At 43.2% G+C, this 24,969-nt stretch overlaps 1 protein-coding gene across 1 annotated transcript in view; it reads right to left on the reverse strand.

The window, feature by feature from the left end:
- Nucleotides 1-2,043: 2,043 nt before the first annotated feature.
- Nucleotides 2,044-24,969, reverse strand: part of LOC121711761 (patatin-like phospholipase domain-containing protein 2) — a 53,109-nt gene continuing 30,183 nt past the window's right edge. Inside the window, 4 exon segments of the mRNA XM_042095596.1 lie at nucleotides 2,044-2,232; nucleotides 2,235-2,362; nucleotides 10,624-10,725; nucleotides 16,308-16,440. Of these exon segments, the coding sequence (XP_041951530.1) occupies nucleotides 2,192-2,232; nucleotides 2,235-2,362; nucleotides 10,624-10,725; nucleotides 16,308-16,440 (404 nt within the window). The 3' untranslated portion in view covers nucleotides 2,044-2,191.

A 24,969-nucleotide genomic window follows, 5' to 3' on the forward strand; every position in this document is an offset into this window, starting at 1 on the left:
TTTCATGACGTGGTCAAAACCCATCGCTCTGGCACATATTGCCTGTTGATGGATGATGCAGCGGTAATTTAGAAACCGTGGAAAATCTGGATCTTGTCTGCAGCGCACAATGAACCCTGAAGATAGATAGATAGATAGATACTTTATTGATCCCCAAGGGGAAATTGAATGACGGCCGGTCATCGCAGGGGCTCCATCTGTCGTCACCGATACCAACTTTTCCAACAGGATATTCTTTTCGGTGAAATACCGCTTCATGGCTTCATAGATATCAAACAGCCTTTGTTGTTCTCTTCAGGGGTAGCAAAGTCAGCATTTCTTCTTTTATGGTGAAATCGCTGAACACCATTCAAACAAAGACCATCAGCTGCGCCGTGCTACTGTTGTCCACCGACTCATCACACTGGATGCTAAACCACTTGCATGTACCCAGTTCACGGTTAAGCTGTTTCGTTAAGTCCGTAGACATCGCTGACACTCTTCTGGCAATGGTATTGGCACTTAGCTGGACATCCGAGATAGCAGCGATGATTTGTTTTCCGTTCTTATGATCTTTGAACAAGGTGTCTGCTACCACAGACATTACCCCTTCCACAACCTCACCATCTGAAAAGGCCTTCTTGTTTGATGAGGCTTCAGTTGCACCTACTGTTTCATGGGCTTTATGAAGAATGATTGCTGCTTGCCCAAAGCTGCATTGAGCTCACGCGCCTTTTCTGCCCTCAGTGTGCTGCCTGGTGGGTAGCTAGTATTGAACGTAATGTAGAAAAATGTCTTTCCACATTGTGACGCGTTTGCACTTCAGGCGTATTTGTTTCACAACGTGCGTGTAAAATCATTGCGAGGTTTGTACAAACAGGCCGCAATGATGTAAAAGCACAAACTGCCTGTCACGGGAGCTGAACATGGCTAATTGCGTTTTTCGTGTCATGCATATGCATTCATGGGAGGATCCAGGGGAAAGTGGGAGTTTAGCGTAAAAAGATGGGAGGGGAAGCGTAAAGAGCGCCTAATTATGTATTCCGCGGAATGTACAAAGACTGCTCCTGAAAGCGCACGTCTATTCTGCGCCTAAATACTTCCGCCTTGTAAAAGCAGGTGTTAATCCAAATTGCAGTTCAATGCGTCAATAAGAGAACCTTTAAAAGACAACAAAATCGCTATTTAGAGCATCAGTTTTGTAAGTATTTGTACTATCAAAAGCAACCTTAACTTTTGTTGGCCTTTTGAATGTCTTACTTTCACGTTCACGTCATTCACTTAAACTTTCCTACTTGCTAGATTTGACCAATTTTCCATAGCCTACGTGCACAAGTAGTTTGAGTAAAACTACTGATCTCCCTGCTTGTTGACATCTTATCATGTATGGTATAATTTCATGATCAATGTTGTCATCAGTTAACTTCATTCAACTGCGTTTGTATAGGCTCTGCCATTCAGTTGTGGACGTTCGTAAATTGTGTTTATGGCCGGAGAAAGGCAGAGAAAGTCGCAGTTTACACTAGTTTGATAAATACGACGAAAACTTGGGTCTGACAGCGTTCGCAGTCTGCGGTTTATCCATGACGCTGATAATGCTACGTTCGCAAATGTACGTACATCTGGCCCTGTGTCTCTTAGCCAAAGCTACGGCAGCTCCACAAATCAGACATACGCTTTTATCTCTTACTTTAGTAAAGAAGAACTCTTCCTCCCATTCCTCCTGGAAGTGGTATGTTTTCTTTTTCTTGTTTTTAGACATAGCGAAATACACATGTAGAATTCATCCTTTTTTACATTCTTCTTCTAAGCAATGTTAAGGGGAGACTGCACAGTGGTGGTATAGGCTAACTTTTGGCGGTATAATTCTATATTTTTTAAATTACATTACTATCCTGCTGAAAAAAACAGCTAGAAAAATGGTATTTTAAGGTGGTACGACAAGCTGGTCACTAGAAAAACTGCATTTTGTTGTCTCTGTACTTGTACACTGCACAATGTTACAGCCCTTACACACCCTAAACATTTTGCATCACCCAAAACATTCAATATCAATCAACATCATTCAACTTAAACATTTATTATCAATCAACATCATTCAACGGAGGCGGTGGCGGATCGTTGGTGCGTTTGTCTGGCGCTCTGGCGGACTGCAGTGCGGACTGCAGTGTGTTTCTGGCGCTCTGGCGGACTCCAGCGTCCAGACGTTGCTCTAGTCCTGCGGACTCACAAAGAGGCAGATCTGTCTGGGGGCGGGGCTTGGCGTGCGGGGCTGCTGGGAGGTGACGGCCTGTCTGTGACGTTCCAGTCGTAACCACGGAAACCCATGGAGGAGATGGACGGGGGTCCATCTTGCTGCATGATTGGAGCGTCTGAGGAGCCCCTAAACCAACATACATGAAGAAAAGCAACAACATAAACATCCACAAAATCAGCAAAGTCAACAACATAAAGACAATATTCTGGTCATCATCTGAAACACACACACACACACACAAACACACGCACACACACACACACAAACACCACTCAAAAGTTCTGATGAGTGCATGAGCGTTGATTATCATCAGTTTAGCTGTCCATGTCTAACCTGATAGCACAATGATGTCAGTTTTCATGAGTGGCCTGTTGCCTAGCAACTCATGTAGCCTGTCTATTGACCAGGGGCCGCACTCACAAAGCATTTCATCTCACCGCTAATGATGTGTGTTCACATATAGTCCCTTTTAAAAGAACCGAACTCAGTCCACTAAAAGCATTTCATCTCACCGCTAACGGTGTTCACATATCGTCCCTTTTAAAAGAACCAAATTCAGTCCACTAAAAGGGGACCAGAAAGAGGCCAAAACAAAAGGGACTCAGTTTATTTAGTATTCACATTGTGAGTTCATTTGAAAGACTCAGATCTCTTTCTGGTGCACTTCAGCTCTGATGGGGCCTCAGACCCCTTCGCTGGGGCTCTCAGCCCTTAGGCTGCTGCTTTGGATTATGGGCTCTGTAGTTGCTAGGCTGCTGCTTTGGATTATGGGCTCTGTAGTTGCTAGGCTGCTGCTTTGGATTATGGGTAGAGGGTGACACGGGAAGCAATTTTCACTCCCGTCCCATCCCGAGCCCGCACAAATATTCCCGTCATATCCCGATCACGTGACAGCCCCCCCCAAAAAAATTCTGTCCCGCAAAATCCCAAGAGAAAGACTCCCGAATCCCGTCCGGCTCCCTATGTTGATGTCTAAAGTTACCCGACTGTTAGACTACAGTAGCGTGCGGTGACCATACATTTTGGTAGGGCAGAAAGCCTTGTCTAACTTTTCTTTAATAGCCGATCATTTTGGGCTACATTAAAATTACATATTTTACAGGACTTTGCTGTAGGCTATGCTTAAATCATTTCATAGTTAGATGATCTCATCCCATCAGTTAAGTTTGCACCGTTCTCATCACGTTAAACCAACGTTAAACCAGCTATTTTTTGTGTTCCGCCAGGGTTATGCGATATTGAGGAATGCGATCGTCGAGGTGCCATGCCCCAACATTGCATGACACATTAAACTCAACGAGAATCGCTTTCCCGGAAAGCTCGTGCAATTGAATAGAGCTGTGCTGACACTTTCGCCTGTAACTGTTTCTTTGCATCCATTTTGCCTTAGGGCGTATCGCTGAAGCTGATTGATTGTGAACAGGGCAGCTGCTTGTCTTGCTCTGATAGGCTACCAATCAACAACAAACGTTTTGTGGGTTGTAATTGGTTCTCTTTTCTAAAACGAAATGCCTCACGTCTTTGGGCGCACTCACTGCATTGCAGCGTCATTTTTTTTAAGTTGATAATCTCTGGCTTCCCGCCAGCTCCCGTTTATTATTTCCTGTCCCGTCCCAATCACGTTACCAACAGTGAAATTTACTCCCGTGCTGCGGGAAACCTGTGGGAATACCGTGACCCGCGGGAGTCCCGAAAAATCACCCTCTAATTATGGGCTCTGTAGTTGCTAGGCTACTGCTTTGGATTATGGGCTCTGTAGTTGCTAGGCTACTGCTTTGGATTATGGGCTATGTAGTTGCTAGGCTATTGGATTAATGGCTATGTAGTTGCTAGGCTACTGCTTTGGATTATGGGCTATGTAGTTGCTAGGCTATTGGATTAATGGCTATGTAGTTGCTAGGCTACTGCTTTGGATTATGGGCTCTGTAGTTGTTAGAATACTGTTTTGGATTATGGGCTCTGTAGTTGCTAGGCTACTGCTTTGGATTATGGGCTATGTAGTTACTAGGCAATTGGATTAATGGCTATATAGTTGCTAGACTACTGCTTTGGATTATGGGCTCTGTAGTTGCTAGGCTATTGGATTAATGGCTATGTAGTTGCTAGGCTACTGCTTTGGATTATGGGCTCTGTAGTTGCTAGGCTACTGCTTTGGATTATGGGCTCTGTAGCTGCTAGGCTACTGCTGTGTGTGTACAGTGGGCAGTGCTTCGACTTGGCCAGCTTCCCTCGCGGTCCGCGCGCGGGATCATGCGGCATCACGCGACTTTAATTTGTATTTTTCCAGTGACGCTGCAACGACGCTGAAACAACCGGCAGAGGTCTCAAGAGTGAATCCCGTTTACAGCCGTAGAAGAAACGCAGGACAAATTAAACATTCTGGTTTTCTCCGAGTGCAACGATGATAGACAAACATCATTTGGACAAAATATAGAGCATATTAACCTCCGTTGCTCAGCCAAATGCCTTCCTGTTACGTCCTGTTATCACGGAGTTACAGGCGATAAACGATTTTTGATGGTCACAAGTTTACTTCATTAGCGTTTAGAGTGTTTTTCATTTAAAGGCTTGACTTCGTGCTTATTCAGAAGAGCATTTAGTACTCTCCCCAATCCCAGACGTTCACATTGCATGTTCGTTTGTAATGGATGCAACCGCGAGATACGCTTATCATAGGCGCCGATACCGTGGGTGCTCCGTCTCTCGAGCACCCACGTGTGCCAGCTTACAGTCCCGGCTAAATTTATATTAATTTAAAATCAAACATCGCAGTTTATGTTAAATTCAGCATCTCTCATAATGTGATTGGATATGTTGCTGTCAATTCCCTACTCCATATACGAACCACCAATGGGAACGTCTCTCGTATGAAAATTCCTGACACTTCCCACCTGAAGAATTAACGCAAGGCTTTGTCGGGTCTTCAGCCCCGAATGTTTAAAATGTATATAGCCCTGAATATCATTTTAAAAGTAGTCTGACAAAACTTATCGTTTTGTGACACAGCTAAACACTGGTACCTCATAGAACGTCTATAACATAGCCTAAGTGGTCACAACTCACAAAAGTAAAGCAGATAGAAAGAACTCACGCAAATCTAGCCTAAATACATCTTTTATTTTTAGTTGATCAACCACAAAGAGTAGCATAGGCCTACTGTACACAGTGCACCGACGACTGTAGCAGCCCAAGGTAACCAGTTGTTGTAGATGAGAGGCAACCCCTTGTTTCAGATAGCCTGGACAACATGTTACCTGGGTGTTGCTTACGTTATTAATTAATGGTAGCCTACAATAGTTAATTGATTCGCGTAACATATTAGTTGGCTCAAAGAGTAGGGAATCAGGATGAAGAGAGTCACGCGTGTGTTGCTTTTGCGGGATCGAATCCAGTTTAATGCTAGTTTTCAAAACATATATTTTTTTACATGTCTTTTGTCCGAGTGGCTGTAATGTAGCCGAGCGCTCATGGCGTATGAAAAGTGACTTCAAACCGCCTAAAACAACTTGTTTGTGAATGTCTGACAACTGCTGCAGCGCATGCACGCGCAAGGAAACCAGTAGGTGGAGAAACCAGAAGGCACACAACACCGGAACAATTTTAAGGTTATTTCGCATTAAAATAAAATTGCTCAAAAATGAAGTTTGAATATCCCCTCTAAAATAAACACATGTATTCGAATATATTGGAATATCTAGGCTATATTATTTGCGCATTATGTCAGTGACGCGCATCATGTCATCTATTGCTTGACAGGGGGGATCCCAAGCAGCTTTCAGCCATAAGGCATTTCCTAATTCACCCGACACTGATATTCTAAATGTTGAAACTATTTCGGCATAGCCTGGTCCAGATTTGGGTTTGTGAAAAAGAGGACACTTCAGGGGGTAGCCTACCTGTAGGTCGTTGGCACCTTTATTTGCGCCGACGCGTAAGTGCCTGCTTTGCAGGTCCGGCACTCAGCTTCATGTTGATATCGACCGAGACAAAAACATGGAAATTTACATTTTAATTTGTCAGTGAACTTACACTAAACAAGGAAGTTTGCGTTATTCAGGTGACTGACTGACCAATTAAATGTTTGAGATTACTATCGACCAATGACTGTAGCTAAGGTCAGGCTCTACACCCTACACTTTCCACTCAATGCAAAGCGAACTGTAGGGGGAGGCCGTAACTAGTATGTGAATGAAAGACATAGATATATCTACGAATGAAAGAGAGAGCAATGCAAATTCGCTGTAAACATGTTTGAGGCTAGAATAACAAAATCCTGGACGACTTTGAAATTCCGCCCGGACACATTTTTAGGTTTCAAAAAGAAGACATGTCCGGGCAAAAGAGGACGTCTGGTCACCCTACGCTATGCAGCGTGATGCTATTCACCATGGGAGGAGTGCTATGCTACTCTATGCAGCTGCTATTCACCATGGGAGGAGTGCTATGCTATGCTACTCTATGCAGCGTGATGCTATTCACCATGGGAGGAGTGCTATGCTATGCTACGCTATGCAGCGTGATGCTATTCACCATGGGAGGAGTGCTATGCTATGCTACGCTATGCAGCGTGATGCTATTCACCATGGGAGGAGTGCTATGCTACGCTACTCTATGCAGCGTGATGCTATTCACCATGGGAGGAGTGCTATGCTATGCTACGCTATGCAGCGTGATGCTATTCACCATGGGAGGAGTGCTATGCTACTCTATGCAGCTGCTATTCACCATGGGAGGAGTGCTATGCTATGCTACTCTATGCAGCGTGATGCTATTCACCATGGGAGGAGTGCTATGCTACTCTATGCAGCGTGATGCTATTCACCATGGGAGGAGTGCTATGCTATGCTACGCTATGCAGCGTGATGCTATTCACCATGGGAGGAGTGCTATGCTATGCTACGCTATGCAGCGTGATGCTATTCACCATGGGAGGAGTGCTATGCTATGCTACTCTATGCAGCGTGATGCTATTCACCATGGGAGGAGTGCTATGCTACTCTATGCAGCGTGATGCTATTCACCATGGGAGGAGTGCTATGCTATGCTACTCTATGCAGCGTGATGCTATTCACCATGGGAGGAGTGCTATGCTATGCTACTCTATGCAGCGTGATGCTATTCACCATGGGAGGAGTGCTATGCTATGCTACTCTATGCAGCGTGATGCTATTCACCATGGGAGGAGTGCTATGCTACTCTATGCAGCGTGATGCTATTCACCATGGGAGGAGTGCTATGCTATGCTACTCTATGCAGCGTGATGCTATTCACCATGGGAGGAGTGCTATGCTATGCTACGCTATGCAGCGTGATGCTATTCACCATGGGAGGAGTGCTATGCTATGCTACGCTATGCAGCGTGATGCTATTCACCATGGGAGGAGTGCTATGCTATGCTACTCTATGCAGCGTGATGCTATTCACCATGGGAGGAGTGCTATGCTATGCTACTCTATGCAGCGTGATGCTATTCACCATGGGAGGAGTGCTATGCAGCGTGATGCTATTCACCATGGGAGGAGTGCTATGCTATGCTACGCTAATTAAATGTTGTTAGTTGTAAACAAACGGGCTACTTGGTGAGGCTTGGACTCCTAACTCACTAAGACCTACTTACTGTAGGCTGCGCAAACCACAGGCCTTTTTTTTGGGCAAGTCTGCGTTCGAGGCAGGCCTTCTGTTGAAGAATTTTATATAAATCCTGCGCTAACAGTAATCCTCATACCCCCGCTACCACAGCTGTGGATAGTGTGGCATGTTCACGCTTTATGTCTCCTTCTTGCAAACTAGGCCTATAGTCCAACCATTTACGTCTCCAAAAAATAACAACTTGCAAAGATATGCCTTCATATCTTTGGGCTTCATTCAGCATTTTGTTCTTCCACTGGAAATGACTCTTCTACATTTGCTGCCTGCTGCATCCTTTCTGTTTGTATTGTTTAGAAAATGTTTGACGTCTTGAGTTAATGCATTAAACATTGTTTGCTGGTAACCAGCCACAACTAGCCTACAGATTCTTGCGTGCGTACATTCTCTATTCTCTCCAAAATGTGCCCGTTCTATAGGCTGGCCAAGTGCGTAATTCTGCGGCATAAAGCAGATGTATTTGTTTATTGTACAGAAAAATAAAAATAACCTGTCAAGCAGTCAATTGACTACATTGCAGTCAATAAGTAGGGCAAATTACGAAACCAAAACATGGGTCATAGTTGTCTAAGCCTCTGCTGTGAGGCCAAACCCATGAACAAAGATGCATTGATATCTGCAATAGAGTTGTTTTTGGCAAAACAAGCTCACAGCCGAACGAGTCATAGCACTGATGGGAGAGGCAACCGGCATGTGATCTCCCCACGGGCCAATAGATGTACAAGTTTTCTCCTGTGCCTAAGATATTTAATCCAGTGTTTTGTCAAGTTGCAAAATGCTATTCGTTTTAACAAATTTTTATGATAGTATGAAGTACTTTTTGTATAGGGTACTATCTTAATTGCTTTATACTCAATACTTGACCAATGGCTATTGCATCTGTCTATTGAAAGTGAAAATGTGTAGGCTTCATAAAATAAAATAAACAGATTGCTAATGGCCTACAAGCTGATCTGGGGTGCGTTTCCTGTACAACTACGGAGGTTAGCTTTTTACTAACAGGATGCATCGTTCAACTAACCAACATGTAAGCTACGACTGTTTCCCAAAACTGTCGTACTTACATAGTACTGTAAGTTTGGACCATGATAGTTTCCAAACTTCAGTAGTCTGGACTTAATGACGTTTAGTAGCACGTGAACGGGCACCTGCACATACTTCTGAGGCGCATTGCGTTGAGGCCGGCAGATGACAGCCGCCGTTGCACAGCAGTTACCAGTCCCCTGTCCAAGAGTTCGAATCTGGGTTAAGACGTTGACAACAATATTGACATTGTTGTTTACCTAAGTTTATCTTTTGTGCAGATCATATTATCAAAATCAGAATCAGCCTTCTTGGCTTGGTTTGCGTAAACTAACAAGGACCCCCCCCCCCTCCATGAAAATCAAAGGCTACATATTGTCAGCTGACTCGTCAAAAAGTGCGCACCACCTTATTATTATCTGCAGGTGTGTGACTTTTACTTACGTGCACATGGCTGCAAATTGACTTTTAATTTATGTATTTTCTGCCTTGGGCATTTTAAAATATGGATGTATGGTAGTTAGAAGTGTAAATATCAATTAGAAACCTAAATATATTTGTAATTATTAATTTGCAAACAAATAACTGGCGTCAGTGACGTCTTTGACATGAAGATCCCTGGAACTATGCTTCTACTAGCATTCTACCACAGGTCGAGAGGTGTAGTTGTAACTGCACAACTTTACGATAGTGGTTGCGAACGTTCGTTGCTACTATGGTTTTGGGAAACACTAACGTAGTGTAACGATGCATTGGACTATGTAAATTCCAAATATGAATGTAATTCTGTGGCATAAAGCAGATGTATTTGTTTATTGTACAGAAAAATAAAAATGACATCTCAAGCAGTCAATTGACTACATTGCAGTCAAGAAGTAGGGCAAATTAATTTACGAAACCAAAACGTGGGTAATACTGTAGTTGTCTAAGCCTCTATAGCGTAGCCTGTTAAAAACGTCGCAGAAGCCTACCTAAGGCTACAGATTAATTCTGAACAGTTATTTCTCTACTGGCTCAATTATCACACCACTGTTTTGATTTGCGTAGTTGCGTTACACTGACAATAATGTAGACAGCAAATTTCGATTTCGATTTTCGTTACCACCGTGTAGTCAAGCCTTAAGCCATACCCAAGTAGTCTAAATCGAGGTAAATCGAGCTTTTTCAGAAGGGGCGGCAGGTAGAGCGATGTACAGTGGCAGAGCGACACACAGTGGCTGAAAGTGGTACTAACGGCTCCCACACACAGCTGTGTTCCGTCAACGCATTCCAGTGGGTGTTCCCGACGGTAGCTATGCAAATGACTTGAAGTAAAACCGTAATGTGATTGGTTGGTGCCGTCCGTAGATTGGCTTGATTGGCCGGTGCCGTCTGTCGGTGCAGCAACAGCTGAACTCCTCAACGCGAGCAGCGGGAGAAACGCGACGCGACGGACCCACAATTCAGTTCGGCAACGGATCACGTGAGCCCATTTAAAGTGAATGGGCTGCGTCTCCAGCAAAGCGATGCACGCAGCTGTGTGTGGAAGCCGTAAAGCTTCACGCAGCTTCACGCCTCGTAATGCGCGACTGAAGTGGCCATTTGAAAGCGATGCCCACTGTATGTGTGTGTGTGTGTGTGTGTGTGTGTGTGTGTGTCACCTCTGTGTTAGTGCTCCTCTCCAGGTGTGTGTGTGTGTCACCTCTGTGTGTGTGCATGTGTGTGTGTGTGTGTGTCACCTCTCTGTCTCCGCTCCTCTCCAGGCCTGTTGGTATGCAGCCCCGGCTACATCAGCCAGCCAACGCACGTCCGCTGAGACGTCAGGGATCCACTCCACAAACCTGCCACACACACACATATCAGGGATCCACTCCACAAACCTCGCACACACACACACCTTACATGAGACATCACACACACACACACACCTTACATGAGACATCACACACACACACACACACACACACCTTACATGAGACATCACACACACACACACCTTACATGAGACATCACACACACACCTTACATGAGACATCACACACACACACACACACACCTTACATGAGACATCACACACACACACACACCTTACATGAGACATCACACACACACACACCTTACATGAGACATCACACACACACCTTACATGAGACATCACACACACCTTACACGAGACATCACACACACCTTACATGAGACATCACAAACACCTTACATGAGACATCACACACACACACACACACCTTACATGAGACATCACACACACACACACACACCTTACATGAGACATCACACACACACACACACCTTACATGAGACATCACACACACACCTTACATGAGACATCACACACACCTTATATGAGACATCACACACACACACACACCTTACATGAGACATCACACACACACACACACACCTTACATGAGACATCACACACACACACACCTTACATGAGACATCACACACACACACCTTATATGAGACATCACACACACACACACACACCTTATATGAGACATCACACACACACACACACACACCTTACATGAGACATCACACACACACCTTACATGAGACATCACACACACACACACACCTTACATGAGACATCACACACACACACCTTACATGAGACATCACACACACACCTTACATGAGACATCACACACACACACACACCTTACATGAGACATCACACACACACCTTACATGAGACATCACACACACACACCTTACATGAGACATCACACACACACCTTACATGAGACATCACACACACACACACACACACACACCTTACAGTGGGCATCGCTTTCAAATGGCCACTTCAGTCGTGCATTACGAGGCGTGAAGCTTTAGTACCACTTTCAGCCACTGTGCGTCGCTCTGCCACTGTACATCGCTCTGTCAGTAGCCTGACTGCCGCCCCTTCTGAAAAAGCAGGAGGCTAGGCTACCTTTAAACGTAATTGTTACCGAGAGGAATCCCAGCCTACGAATTCAATAACAAAATAAATCGTAATTAAACATTACCTCGATTAAGGCTACTTGGGTATGGCTTAAGGCTTGACTACACGGTGGTAGCGAAAATCGAAATCGAAAAAATATCTTAATTTGCTGTCTATGTTATTGTCAGTGTTGGGGGTAACGCAACTACGCAAATCAAAACAGTGTCTTAATTTGCCCTACTTCTTGACTGCAATGTAGTCAATTGACTGCTTGACATGTCATTTTTATTTTTCTGTACCATAAACAAGAAAAATAAAATTATGCCGCAGAATTACATTCATATTTGGCTGACTGCAGACACGCCACTTCCCTCCCCATATTCCAAGATTAAGATAGTAGCCTATACAAAAAGCACTTCATACTATCATAAAAAAATTCGTTAAAACGAATAGCTATTTGCAATTTGACAAAACACTGGTCCTCATTTTGCGAATGCGAGGACGATATGAGCCTGTTGCATTTAGTTAGATGTCACTGGCTCGTAATCACAATAATTTAACACACGACAGTTGGATAGCCTACTTCATCATGTCCCCATGCCTACATTTTTGTGAGTAGCATAGAGATCGTTAAAAACAATAAAGTATGGCTCTCCGTTTGTGACATCGAAAACTTATATTTTTATTAGACTACCGTCGAAGATGCTGACTTGCAAAAGCCTCGGGATAACACGTTATCTCCACTATCATCAGTCATGCCCCTTGATCAAAGTGGGGAATGAAATAAAAGTTTGAGAACCACTGGCTTAACAAGTTACCTGCAGTCCAGAACACAGAATCTGTTGCAATATTCTGATGATCGGCGATGATATCGGCAAATGTTTGTTTTCCAAAGTAAGAATTTCACTTCACCATGCACCTTCGACAATGAATAGCTCATTACACTTGTTACTGTTAAATGTAGGCCTACCTGGTATCATTACAAACATTATTCTGTGTCCTAAAACTGGCATATTTTATGGCATTGTGTCATGTAAGTTCGTTGCAAAATCTAGAGAAATGTGTGAGGTGGTCAGCGGGGGACAATTGAGACACACATTGGATTGTGTTATTACTTGAACATTCCACACTATCCACAGCTGTGGTAGGCCTATCAGGGGCAGGAGGATTACTGTTAGCGCAGGCTTTATATAAAATTCTTCAACAGAAGGCCTCGAATGTTGTCTTGTTTGTGGAGCGCTTCGCTTCGCTTCTGTAATCTCGGCTTCATTGAAAATGAGGGCTTCCCTCAATGACCCTCCAAGAATAAATAAAGGTTGAATGAATGAATGAATGCCCAAAATAAAGGCCTGTGGTTTGCGCAGCCTACAGTAAATATCAGACCCGCCAGAATGTGCTTTATGATGCTTTTTTACGAGCAAGATGTTTTTGGTACCCTACGCACACTGCATGTTCTTAAATAACAATGATCATCAGTAATATTCGACCATTAATTTGGGTAAATGGGCAAGCGTGACCACCTTGATTGGCTGATTGGCTGATGATTGTAACGCGGGCATGATTCCAAACACCTCCCTTACGATGATGAGTGACAGGTGACAGGTCTCAGAATGCGTGCGCTACACAAGGACAGAAGATGATGAATAACTGGGGCCGTAGGCTATTCACAAAGGCTTTTATCTTACTACTAGGAGTAGGCTACTCCTAAATCGCACTTAAAGATTTTAGCTTGGAGTTTTCTCCTAAAAGTTATTCACAAAGCCTTTCAGACAACTCCTAAACTAGGAGTGAGTCTTCGTGGCTATGGATGACGTCATTACTCATGCACAAGCTTGACTGAAGTGACCACCTTGATTGGCTGACGATTGTAACGCGGGAATTCCAAACACCTCTCTTCAGATGATGAGTGACAGGTGACAGGTCGGAGAATGCATGCGCTACACAAGTAGTGCGAAGGACGGAAGATTATTAATAACTGAATAAAAAGGCCTAGCCTAAATGAATAAAGAGTAAGGCAAAACAAATAGCCTAGTAGCCTAATGAAACATAGGCCTATGGATTGATGTAATAGCCTACCTTTGCAACATTATTAAATTAATCTGTCACCATATGCCTAGGCTACGTTTACAAAGAGGAGAACATTTTAATTTGATTCACAATGAAACGTTACATTTCATTTACATGTTATCAATGAGTAGTTTTGGTTGTTGTTGGTGGCGTTATTGCATCCCTTTTATGAATGCAAAATTGTTCCCTCGCGATTGGAAGCTCCTGTTGCGCATAGGCTACGCATTTCAAAACATCGCAACGTAAAATGCCACAAAAAAGCTGTTTATGAATAGGTCTTAGTGAGTTAGGAGTCCTCTCGACTTAAGCTGTCCCAGACTTAGGTGCTACTTTTAGGTCTAAAATGCTTCGTGAATTACTTTTTGTGAAAAAATTAGGACTCCTAAAGTTAGGAGTGAAACGCCCATTATTTTTAGGAGTTGCTCCTAAATTCGCCAGTTAGGAGCTACTTTATAGCCTTAAAATTCTTTGTGAATACGGCCCTTAATAAAAAGGCCTAGCCTAAATGAATCAACAGCCTAGTAGCCTAATGAAACATACGGATTGATGTAGTATCTTTGTAACATTATTAAATTATTCTGTTACTATGCCTACGTTTGCAAAAGAGAACATTTTAATTTGATTCACAATAATGTTACATTTAATTTACATGTTGACAATGATTAGCCTAGTTTTGGTTGTTGTTGGCGGCGTTATTGCATGTTAGTTATGCCTACAATGCAAAATTGCTTCCTCACGGTTGGAAGCTCCTGTAGCTGCATAGGATTTCAAAACACGGCAAAATGCCGCAGGTTTGTGAATAGGTCTGTGAGTAAGGAGTCCTCTTGACTTCTTTTAGCTGTGCTATGGGGGCATGTACTAAAGCTGTGCTATGAGGGCATGTACTAAAGCTGTGCTATGAGGGCATGTATTAAACGGTGCTATGAGGGCATGTACTAAACGGTGCTATGGGGGCATGTACTAGGTGGTGCTATGGGGGCATGTACTAGGCGGTGCTATGGGGGCATGTACTAAAGCTGTGCTATGAGGGCATGTACTAAAGCTGTGCTATAAGGGCATGTACTAAGCTGTGCTATGGGGGCATGTACTAAAGCTGTGCTATAAGGGCATGTACTAAGCTGTGCTATGAGGGCATGTACTAAACGGTGCTATGAGGGCATGTACTAAAGCTGTGCTATGGGGACATGTACTAACCGGTGCTATGGGGGCATGTACTAAACGGTGCCTTTGTGCCTCCTAACAGACTAAATATCATGACAAGTGCTGTGCAACATGATCAGGGTCCTTACATGACACCACTGTGTGTGTGTTCAACCCAGTAATTGTGAAGAAACCGTATAAATCACGTGTTTGTAGTCTAGGCTGTGTGTGTGTGTTCAACCCAGTAATTGTGAAGAAACAGGAGTACAGGAGTATAAATCACGTGTTTGCAGCTTAGACCGTCAGTCTACCTGTTTCCCTCAATTGCTTCCTGTAACAAAAAGTCAAAATGATCATTCAACAGAGTGCTAGGTAAATTGCTTCATACTAAAAGCCAATACCAAATAGATTTTTTTATCTTAATATAACATTAATAATAACACTTATTTTTTGCATTGCACACAGTGAATTTGAACTCCTACACTCAGGGAGGCATTTTAGAGTACCAACAGCAAATAGAAACATACACACACACACACTCACACATACATATGAGACATCACACACACACACTCACCCTCAGGGAAGCGTTTTAGAGTACCAACAGCAAATAGAAACATATACACACACACGCATATACATATATATACATATGAGACATCACACACACACACCCTCAAGGAGGCGTTTTGCAATAGAACACTATCGGTGGGATAGGGTAGTGCAATAGAACACTATTGATGGGATAGGGTGCAATAGAACACTATGGGTGGGATAGGGTAGTGCAATAGAACACTACGGATGGGATAGGGTAGTGCAATATAACACTATGGGTGGGATAGGATAGTGCAATAGAACACTATGGATGGGATGGGCAGTGTGTACTAACCTCTGTGCTGCTGAATACACAGACTGGATGAGCAGTGTGTACTAACCTCTGTGCTGCTGAATACACAGACTGGATGAGCAGTGTGTACTAACCTCTGTGCTGCTGGATAGTGTACTAACCTCTGGGCTGCTGGGTACACAGACTGGATAGTGTACTAACCTCTGTGCTGCTGAGTACGCAGACTGTATGGGCAGTGTGTACTAACCTCTGGGCTGCTGAGTACGCAGACTGGATAGTGTACTAACCTCTGGGCTGCTGAGTACGCAGACTGGATGGGCAGTGTGCACTAACCTCTGGGCTGCTGAGTACGCAGACTGGATAGTGTACTAACCTCTGGGCTGCTGAGTACGCAGACTGGATGGGCAGTGTGCACTAACCTCTGGGCTGCTGAGTACGCAGACTGGATGGGCAGTGTGCAGGGCAGCAGCATGTAGGAGGCCATCCGCAGGGGCAGCAGGTCGGACATCTGCGCATACAAACCCCGCCCTCCTCTGCATGCATCACAGAACACTGCACACACACACACACACACACACACACACGGTGAGAGAAACACACATAGAAACACACATACACACACACACACACACACATTGTGAGAGAGACACACACACACACACACAATACACTAACACAGGATCAACATGAGAGATTGCAATGGCTTTCTGGGTGTAAACTGTTGTAAACCAGCCTGGATGTTCATCATGGAGGTACCACAGCAGCAGCAAACACAACTTACACACGCACACACACACACACACTCGCACACACATACACACACTCAGATAAAGCTCTCACACACACACTCAGATAAAGCTCTCTCACACACACACATACACACACACTCAGATAAAGCTCTCTCTCACACACACACTCGCACACACTCAGATAAAGCTCTCACACACACACTAGCACTCGCACACACACACTCACACACACTCAGATAAAGCTCTCTCACACACACACTCAGATAAAGCTCTCTCTCACACACACACACACACTCGCACACACTCAGATGAAGCTCTCTCACACACACACACACACGTGACTAAAGATGTGGGTTTGGAGTTGTGTTGAGTGTGTAGTATGAGGACCCCCGTTACCAGACAAGACAGCATTTCGGTGGATGGTCGTCGAAATCCAGGAACAGGTAAGTTAATTTAAAAAACGTTATCCTATCTGCAGTGTCCCCATAAATTCATGTTAGCATGGTTGTGACGTTAGCGCTGAGTAAGTAGCCTAGGCTACCCTTGTGCTAGTGGCTTTAACCACATAGAACAAGGCCTAACGTTAGACATTTTTCATTGAAAACTCTGCAAGATCTCCACTAGTGATAACGTTGTGATCAAGCAGGTTGGAGCAAGCTGTGTGAAATAATTTCAGAAATCAGGTTTTAGAATTAAATCTGCAGTTTTATACGATAGAGACGACACAGTATCTGTAAAGCCCTTTAAATAACCACAGTGTATGATATTTTACTGTACAAATACATAGACTTTGACTAGGAGAAAAAGCTAGCAGCAGCAACATGGAAGCACAGTAGTTCTGGTACCCAGTGCTGCGCTCTTGTTATTCAATGTCAAACACATTGTGGGCCCTATCATGACATTCTAAAGTGCATCGTCACTCGTCAAAAGTCTATTCAAATTTAGTAGGATGTCCAGTTCACATTGGGAGGGGTTTCGTTATCAAACGTGGAGCGCATGGTGCAACAAGGTGTTCCTAGGTTTTTTAATTAGTCATATGGGTGTGTTTGGGGCGTAACATCATTTAAACCAATAAGAATGACATCTGTCGTTCCCTTTAACGGCGCAAAGCGTGATATGTCAAATAAATGGGCAGCCGTGGCCCACTGGTTAGCACTCTGGACTTGTAACCGGAGGGTTGCTGGTTCGAGCCCCGACCAGTGGGCCTCACTGCTCCCCGAGCGCCGCCGTTGAAGCAGGCAGCTCACTGCGCCGGGATTAGTGTGTGCTTCACCTCACTGTGTGTTCACTGTGTGCTGTTTGTGTTTCACTAATTCACCGATTGGGTTAAATGCAGAGACCAAATTTCCCTCACGGGATCAAAAAAGTATATATACTTATACTTACTAAATGCATCGGTATTTTGGCATTCAGCAGCGCATTTGAAGGAGGCTGCTTGCGAGACCCTATGGAATAGTCATTCCACTAAACCATGCTTTACTAAAACTTAGCATAGCCTTCACGCATTTGCACTCGTCTATTATTTGAACTCATTGGCAAAGTGAAACTAACTTCACCAAGGAGTCAGTCAATGACAAGACGCAGTTATATGCAGTTACTTTCACTATTGACTGACAATGGGTTACCATCGAAAACATAGGCTGAAAAAAGCAACACTTACCCTAATATTGCTCAAATGACTGAATAAAACAACATTTATCCTGCAGGAGTTGCTTATATCTCGTGACAGTGTGTCTTCAGCTGTGCTCCATACGTGTCTCTCGCCTCTCCCCTAATCACTTTTAACCGTCATTACTAATTTGCAAATGATGGTGAATACTCATCATGAGATGTACAGTAGTAATATCTTTATTCTAATTATGTTTCCCATTGTAATCGTGCAATTTGTAATGTTTTGCATGGACGTGCGCTGGTGTGCGTTCATGAATGATAGAATGATGGTGCGTGCACCTGCCAATATGACTGTTGACCTGCGCTCTTAAAATAGCATATGAACAACTCGCCATTGACTTCTGACCAGGTTTAGGTGGTGTACGATAGCGATTTTTAGACAACGCGCCAGGCCCCTCCCTAGGTTGTTAATTGCCACACCCCTGGGCACAATGTTTAAAAAACTAGATGTACCGCATAGCGGTACAAAATATGACCGCCGCTCAGTCCTGTACATCCGTTCCGCGAAAATAAACCACACTTCAATTTGTTTCCATATTTTACTCCATCCCCCACTCTTGAAACTTTTGTGTATGCTTGTTTGGCATGCCTGTGTGTGTGTGTGGCTGCACAGAAAGTAGCCTACTGGCGCTGAAAAGGTGAATAGATTGTAGAATAGCCAAAGAAGTTGTAGCATTGTTATAAAATCTTTAAAATCTCTAAACAATCACAAGTAGGGCAGTTCATCACAGTTCATCTATTGCAACTGGATTGATGAAAGGTCACTTACACCTGTAGGCTACATTGTATTTGGGAAAAGCAAAAGGTATCAGCATAATGTTATATTTGTATTTATTTATTTATTTATTTATTAGGGCTGTCAAAATAACTGATTCATTTCGATTAATTAATTTGAGAAAAAATAACTGATTAAAATAAATAGTGCAGATTAATCGATTCCGTATGACCTTTGACCCGAGCCATTATAGTCAGTAAAAATTAGACTGTAAAATGAAGGAGAGAGAAGAAAACGTGCTGCCTGGATCATTGATTGGAACATTTACTTTTAAAAAACGGCCTCATAAAGAGACGTGTCGATGACGTATTGATGAGCGTACATTGCAACCGGCCAAGCAGCAGCATTAAATAACCGGCGCACACTTGATATAAGGTCGATTTTCTCCACACTGGAATGCTCAAAAATGCTAAAAATGTACCTGAAATGTTCAGAAGGGTTTGAGGATCATGAAAACATGCCAAAAATTCACATTCCTAACTCTATAGAACCAAGATCTTAGTATATGTGGTGAAATTCTGAGCTATGCCCATAGACTTCAATGGAGCAGTTGCTGCCTCTGCCCCCCCCCCCCCTTGCGATCCGGGTTCCCTGAAGTGGCTCCTGATTAAATATCTTGCTCCGCCTTAACAATCTTTGGTCCACATCCTCAGCAAATTGTCTCTCTGGTCAGGCTACTGTTGTGTATGGAAGGCCAACAGGGACAAAAATAGGCTACTCTGCTGCAGTGCACTGGTCTGTTTCTTAGTGACTGCAGTTCAGGAGACGGGATGTTAGTTGCAATGCTGTCAGTTTTGTCTGCAGGGCTGTAGCCTACTAATGTCATTAACCCATAATATTTCCGATGCACCTGAAGGCCATAGATTAATCTTATTTTCATTATCTCATGTATGGCTGATCATTATTGTCTGTCATTGTCTGTTACTATCATTGGTTAAATGTGTCTACATAATATGTAGGCCCATACATTGTTATGATTTAACTAATGGCAACGTAAATGTATCATGGCTGTTTATTTGCCTGCGTGCTAGGTCCTTTCGAAAATGCTATGTCTCATCTCTAACCACTCCATTCCTCCTTGTAGGTCTTCAGGCTGTAAGGATCTAGAACAAGAGCTTTCCTCAAACTCTTCTCTGCCAAAAGAGCAACACCTCTAGCAGGCACGAAGTCTCCTTCAGGCCAATACCGCACTCACTCGTATACTTTTTCCAAGCACAATGCACTTTGCTTGTCGTCATTCGTAATCCCCTATTACGTCATGGCAGCCGCAAGCACAGGGATGACATTCCTTCCCAGTTCTTCATTACTCAACATCTTAATCTTTCAATTTCAGGAGCAGCTCATCTTCGTTTAATGTAAATGCTTCTCTCTCTAATTGAAGGGTATGCATCTGTCAGCAGTGGAGTAGGCTACTGTCCCCTAACTCACTGTAATTATCTACTTCATGCATGGATGCGGGGCTGGTTCTCGTAGGCTATAGCGAAAACGTCCATCGAGGGACATTGCTTTGGTTCATATTTAATCTTACTTCATCCAGGTCATGTGGTGTCAACTTACCTCCTTATCTAAACTATATCTAACCCTGTACTCTTCATGTCTTTATCCCACCACAGTAGGAGCAGCAGCATTAGTGAACTTGCACTGTTAAATCATTACATTTTGCAATTCACTTTTGAATATCCATATGTCCCCCAATCTCAATCACATAATTCTCAATTGTCATATAATCAAATCAATCAGTCAATTAATTCTCAATCAGCAATTATTAGGCTACATCACCAATTCACTCTAACTATTTACTTCTTTACAAGGACTGTGGTGCTGGTTCGTATATTCTAAACACCCATTTACTTTCGGCTCTGGAGCAGTGCTTTGTTTCACATTTAATCTTATTTCACTCAGTCAGCATGATCATTACTCTTTTATCTCTTGTCTTTAAGTTATATGCTAAACCATCCTCAGCGACCATCCATAAGTGCCAGTATACTCCAGCTATGTATCTGTTGATTGTATTTTGTCTTGTTTTAAGTTATGTTGTGTCCTTAGGTCCTTAAATCCACTCTTTCGCCTGTCTTTAACCCCTCACTTATTACGTCTTTTGGTGTCAAAATTACACGAACGCTCTCTTTTCACTCCCTATATCAATTCACTCCTCGAAGCCGTGTTCCTCATGGCTCTCTATGGGTTTTATGCGCTCTGGGGATTTTGCTCCGACAACCAGGTTTTTAACCCTTCTCAGGATCTGGCTTTCTCAGCCATCCTCTTCTCCCACTTCTATAGTGCACTGTATTTCTGAAACATTCTTAAATAGACACCTCAGGTTCTGGTGTCTGGTGTTTAGAGTTTCTAAAGTAGTAACTCTTTCTGTCCCTATACTTCTATGATCAACTATCTTAAACTTCGCCCACAAACTTATCCTAATGCACCCCTCTTTCTTCTACCTACTGGGTTCTCTATGTCTAAACAACGGTTCAGAATCCACTTGTCTAGTGGTTGGTAGTTGTGGGCTCTCAACCTCCCACTACACTGGCCATTTCTTTTGCATGGGTGCTGCAACATCAGCAGCCACTCTAGGATTACCTGCATCCTCAATCAAGTTATAATCAAGGATAAAGCCCTTCTAGCTGCGCAAATAGCTCTCGCAAGTGTCAATTAAGGTAAGCTACCTTGCAAAGGTCTGGGGGTGGTTATTCGGCTCAGCTTAAGCATTATTTTAATTATGATGGACCCGAGCCACTCTTCTCCAGTCACTACGCACAGCCGGCACTTTAGGCACAGAATAAAGTGTTAATAAAACCTCGGGTAATCTCACATCACAACAGTTAATGTCTTTTATATCCCACAACACTTCACTCATCATATACATACGCAACTCGACTCGACAGTCGACTCGAATCGCAATCATCATCGAAGCTCGATCGTTATCGAACCGAACGATCATTAAGCACTTTTCCTCGGGGATTTGCACCACATTGCATTACATTCTTGCCGTGCAAGAACCGAGCTTACGCAAGCTCTGAGCTTATGCAAGCTCCTCGACGCTGCAACCGCTGCATAGTCCAATGCTGGTCATTTTCTTCTTTTCACCAGAGAGAGCTCAAGCTCTGTTTCTCAATACCTTTTCTCTCTGAACTTATTACCCATGGACAATGCCTATTTCATGTTTTCCTGTCTTGTTTAGCCAACTTTACCTATGCTGCTCATCTTATTTTGGGGGGCCTTTGCAAGAGCAAGGTACAAAAGCATTCAGCAGCAGGGACTTCACATTGCACGTGACATGCACTTTGCCTGCTGCTCTCACACACCCACCTTCAGATACACACACATACATATATATAATATATATATATATATATATATATATATATATATATATATATATATATATATATATGTGTGTGTGAGTGTGTGTGTGTCTGAGTGTGTATATCTGTGTGTGTGTGTATTTGTGTGTGTGTGAGTGTGTATCTGTGTGTGTGAGTGTGTATATCTCTGTATGTGTGTGTGAGTGTGTATGTCTGTGTTTGTGTCTGTGTGTTGTTTATTTACCAGGAGCTTCGGCTCGTTAAAATAGAACCCTGAATGTGTATGTCTGTGCGTGCGTGTATATTGTCTGTGTGTGTATCTGCATGGGGTGTGAGAGTTAGTGTGCAGTATTTTAACGAGCCGAAGCTCCTGGTAAATAAACAATGTTTACATATCTTTTATATTTATTATTGCCATTGGTCTCAGTGTTCATATCAGTTTAAAAAAAATCCTAATAATAAACTCACTTTACTCACCTAGTAATAAAACTCACTTTTTCATCTACTTTTCTACATTTTTTAAAAAAAATAATTATTGATTACTTCAAAGGGTTGCTAATAACACATGATTTGCATATTTGCATGTCTGGGAAAAATTTGGGCTTAAATGGGTTCATATTACTCATCTCTTCGTTTCTGGTGCCTGTACTGGCTTGGTCGCATTTGTGCAGGTCATAATCTTCTTTAACTGCAAGGGCTATTCCTTCTGCACTAACCTGAGCTTCTGCAACTGCGAGCTCATTGTCCCCGAGCATTTGCAACAGCAAGCTCTATCCTGCTGCACTAACCCTGAGCATCAGCAACTGCGAGCTCTAGTCTGCTGCACGGTGCCTGAGCATCTGCAACTGCGAGCTCTAGTCTGCTGCACGGTGCCTGAGCATCTGCAACTGCGAGCTCTAGTCTGCTGCACGGTGCCTGAGCATCTGCAACTGCAGGCTCTATCCTGCTGCACTAACCCTGAGCATCTGCAACTGCAGGCTCTATCCCCTGCACTGACTGAGCATCTGTAACTGCAAGGTAATCGCCCTGCACGTTGTTAGTTAACCCTTGAGCTAAGCTTCTGCAAGCACTAGTCACTCAAGCAGTCTTGTTCAATGGGTTGAACATCTGCAAGCTCGATTCCCTTCCATAACTTTAAATCAATCATAGAATTGAGTCACAGGTGACTGAATCATCATTATAATCATCATCCTCATCAAATCATCAGTTTATTTTATTAGTAGTATATTCTTCATGTGTCTCTGCTGTCTGTCTTGCTTTTTCTGATTCATCTCCCGAGTTCAACTGGATAATACAAAATGCACTGTTTAATATTGTTATGCTCTATTTCAGAGAGGATGACCATCTAAGCATTCTGGTGGGTATCTTCATTTCTTTATCTTCATTACTCTCATACCGGCAGGATCTGCAGGGGTCTGCACACTCGGTGACCTGGACCGAGGACGGGGCCTATGCCAAAGACTGTCTTATTGTTGCTTATGCTTTTGTATATCCTTCGATGGATTAAAATGTGTGTTATCTTTCATTGTACCTTCCTGAGTCTTTCTGATAGAAATAAAATTCACGCAGCTCCATGAGTCAAGGAAAGCGCGAATGAAGTAGCCACTTCTAAATGGTGGCTACTAACCCTAACCCTAACCCTAACTCTAAATGGGACCCACTACACCAGTGTTTTTCAACCTTTTTTGTGCCACGGCACACTTTTGACACTTAAAAATGTCCCACGGCACACTAACATCCTGTGTGAAGAAAAAATAAACATACCATAGCCTAAAATTTCAAATAATACACAGATATGGCCTTATTATTATTATTTAATTGTTGTTATGAACTGGATATGGGATGATTCTGTGAATACTGGATATGGGGCCCCTGTTGTACAATGCCTGCATACCACAAATAGTGCAATCACACAATCAATGAGAGCATGTGGTTATAAATTCTTTGATGCAACAGTTGCTTTTCTGGACCAGTGAGTGACATTTGGGTAATTTTCTGCGGCACACCTGATGATCTCTCACGGCACACTAGTGTGCCCCGGCAACAGTGGTTGAAAAACACTGCACTACACAGTAGCTTAAGGTGTGTTGCTAAAGCAGCCATAATGAAATGAAGGTGTCATTGTTTGAATACTTCACACACACATGCTTTTTAATCTCACAGACTACAACTACCAAGCTGGAATCAAAGCACATCGATTCCCCTCTCACACCCTGCACGCACTTAAAACAAATAAACAGGCGTCTCAGTCTCACGCATGTATAGGCAAAACTGTATCAGACCGGTGTAACGTTGGTAAATCTTCCATTGCACAGAATGATTTTTGTAGCACATGCAACAAATGACAGTCGAAAGATACAATTACAGTGCTGCTATCAATTTGCTTGGTATAACCGGATTTATAGTTTTCTACAAATGCAATCAATCAAATTGGCCTCCATCACTCAACCAACGCTAACGGTAACATTATTGTACCTAGGTCCTTATTGATATTATAAGATTAACGTACCTGCAGTAAAAACCAAGCATGTCCGATAAACATTCTCAGATTTATTTCGGCTTCAAGAAGAAATGGGAATTA

Source organism: Alosa sapidissima, chromosome 1 (genome assembly GCF_018492685.1).
Source record: "Alosa sapidissima isolate fAloSap1 chromosome 1, fAloSap1.pri, whole genome shotgun sequence".
Lineage (NCBI taxonomy): Eukaryota > Metazoa > Chordata > Actinopteri > Clupeiformes > Clupeidae > Alosa > Alosa sapidissima.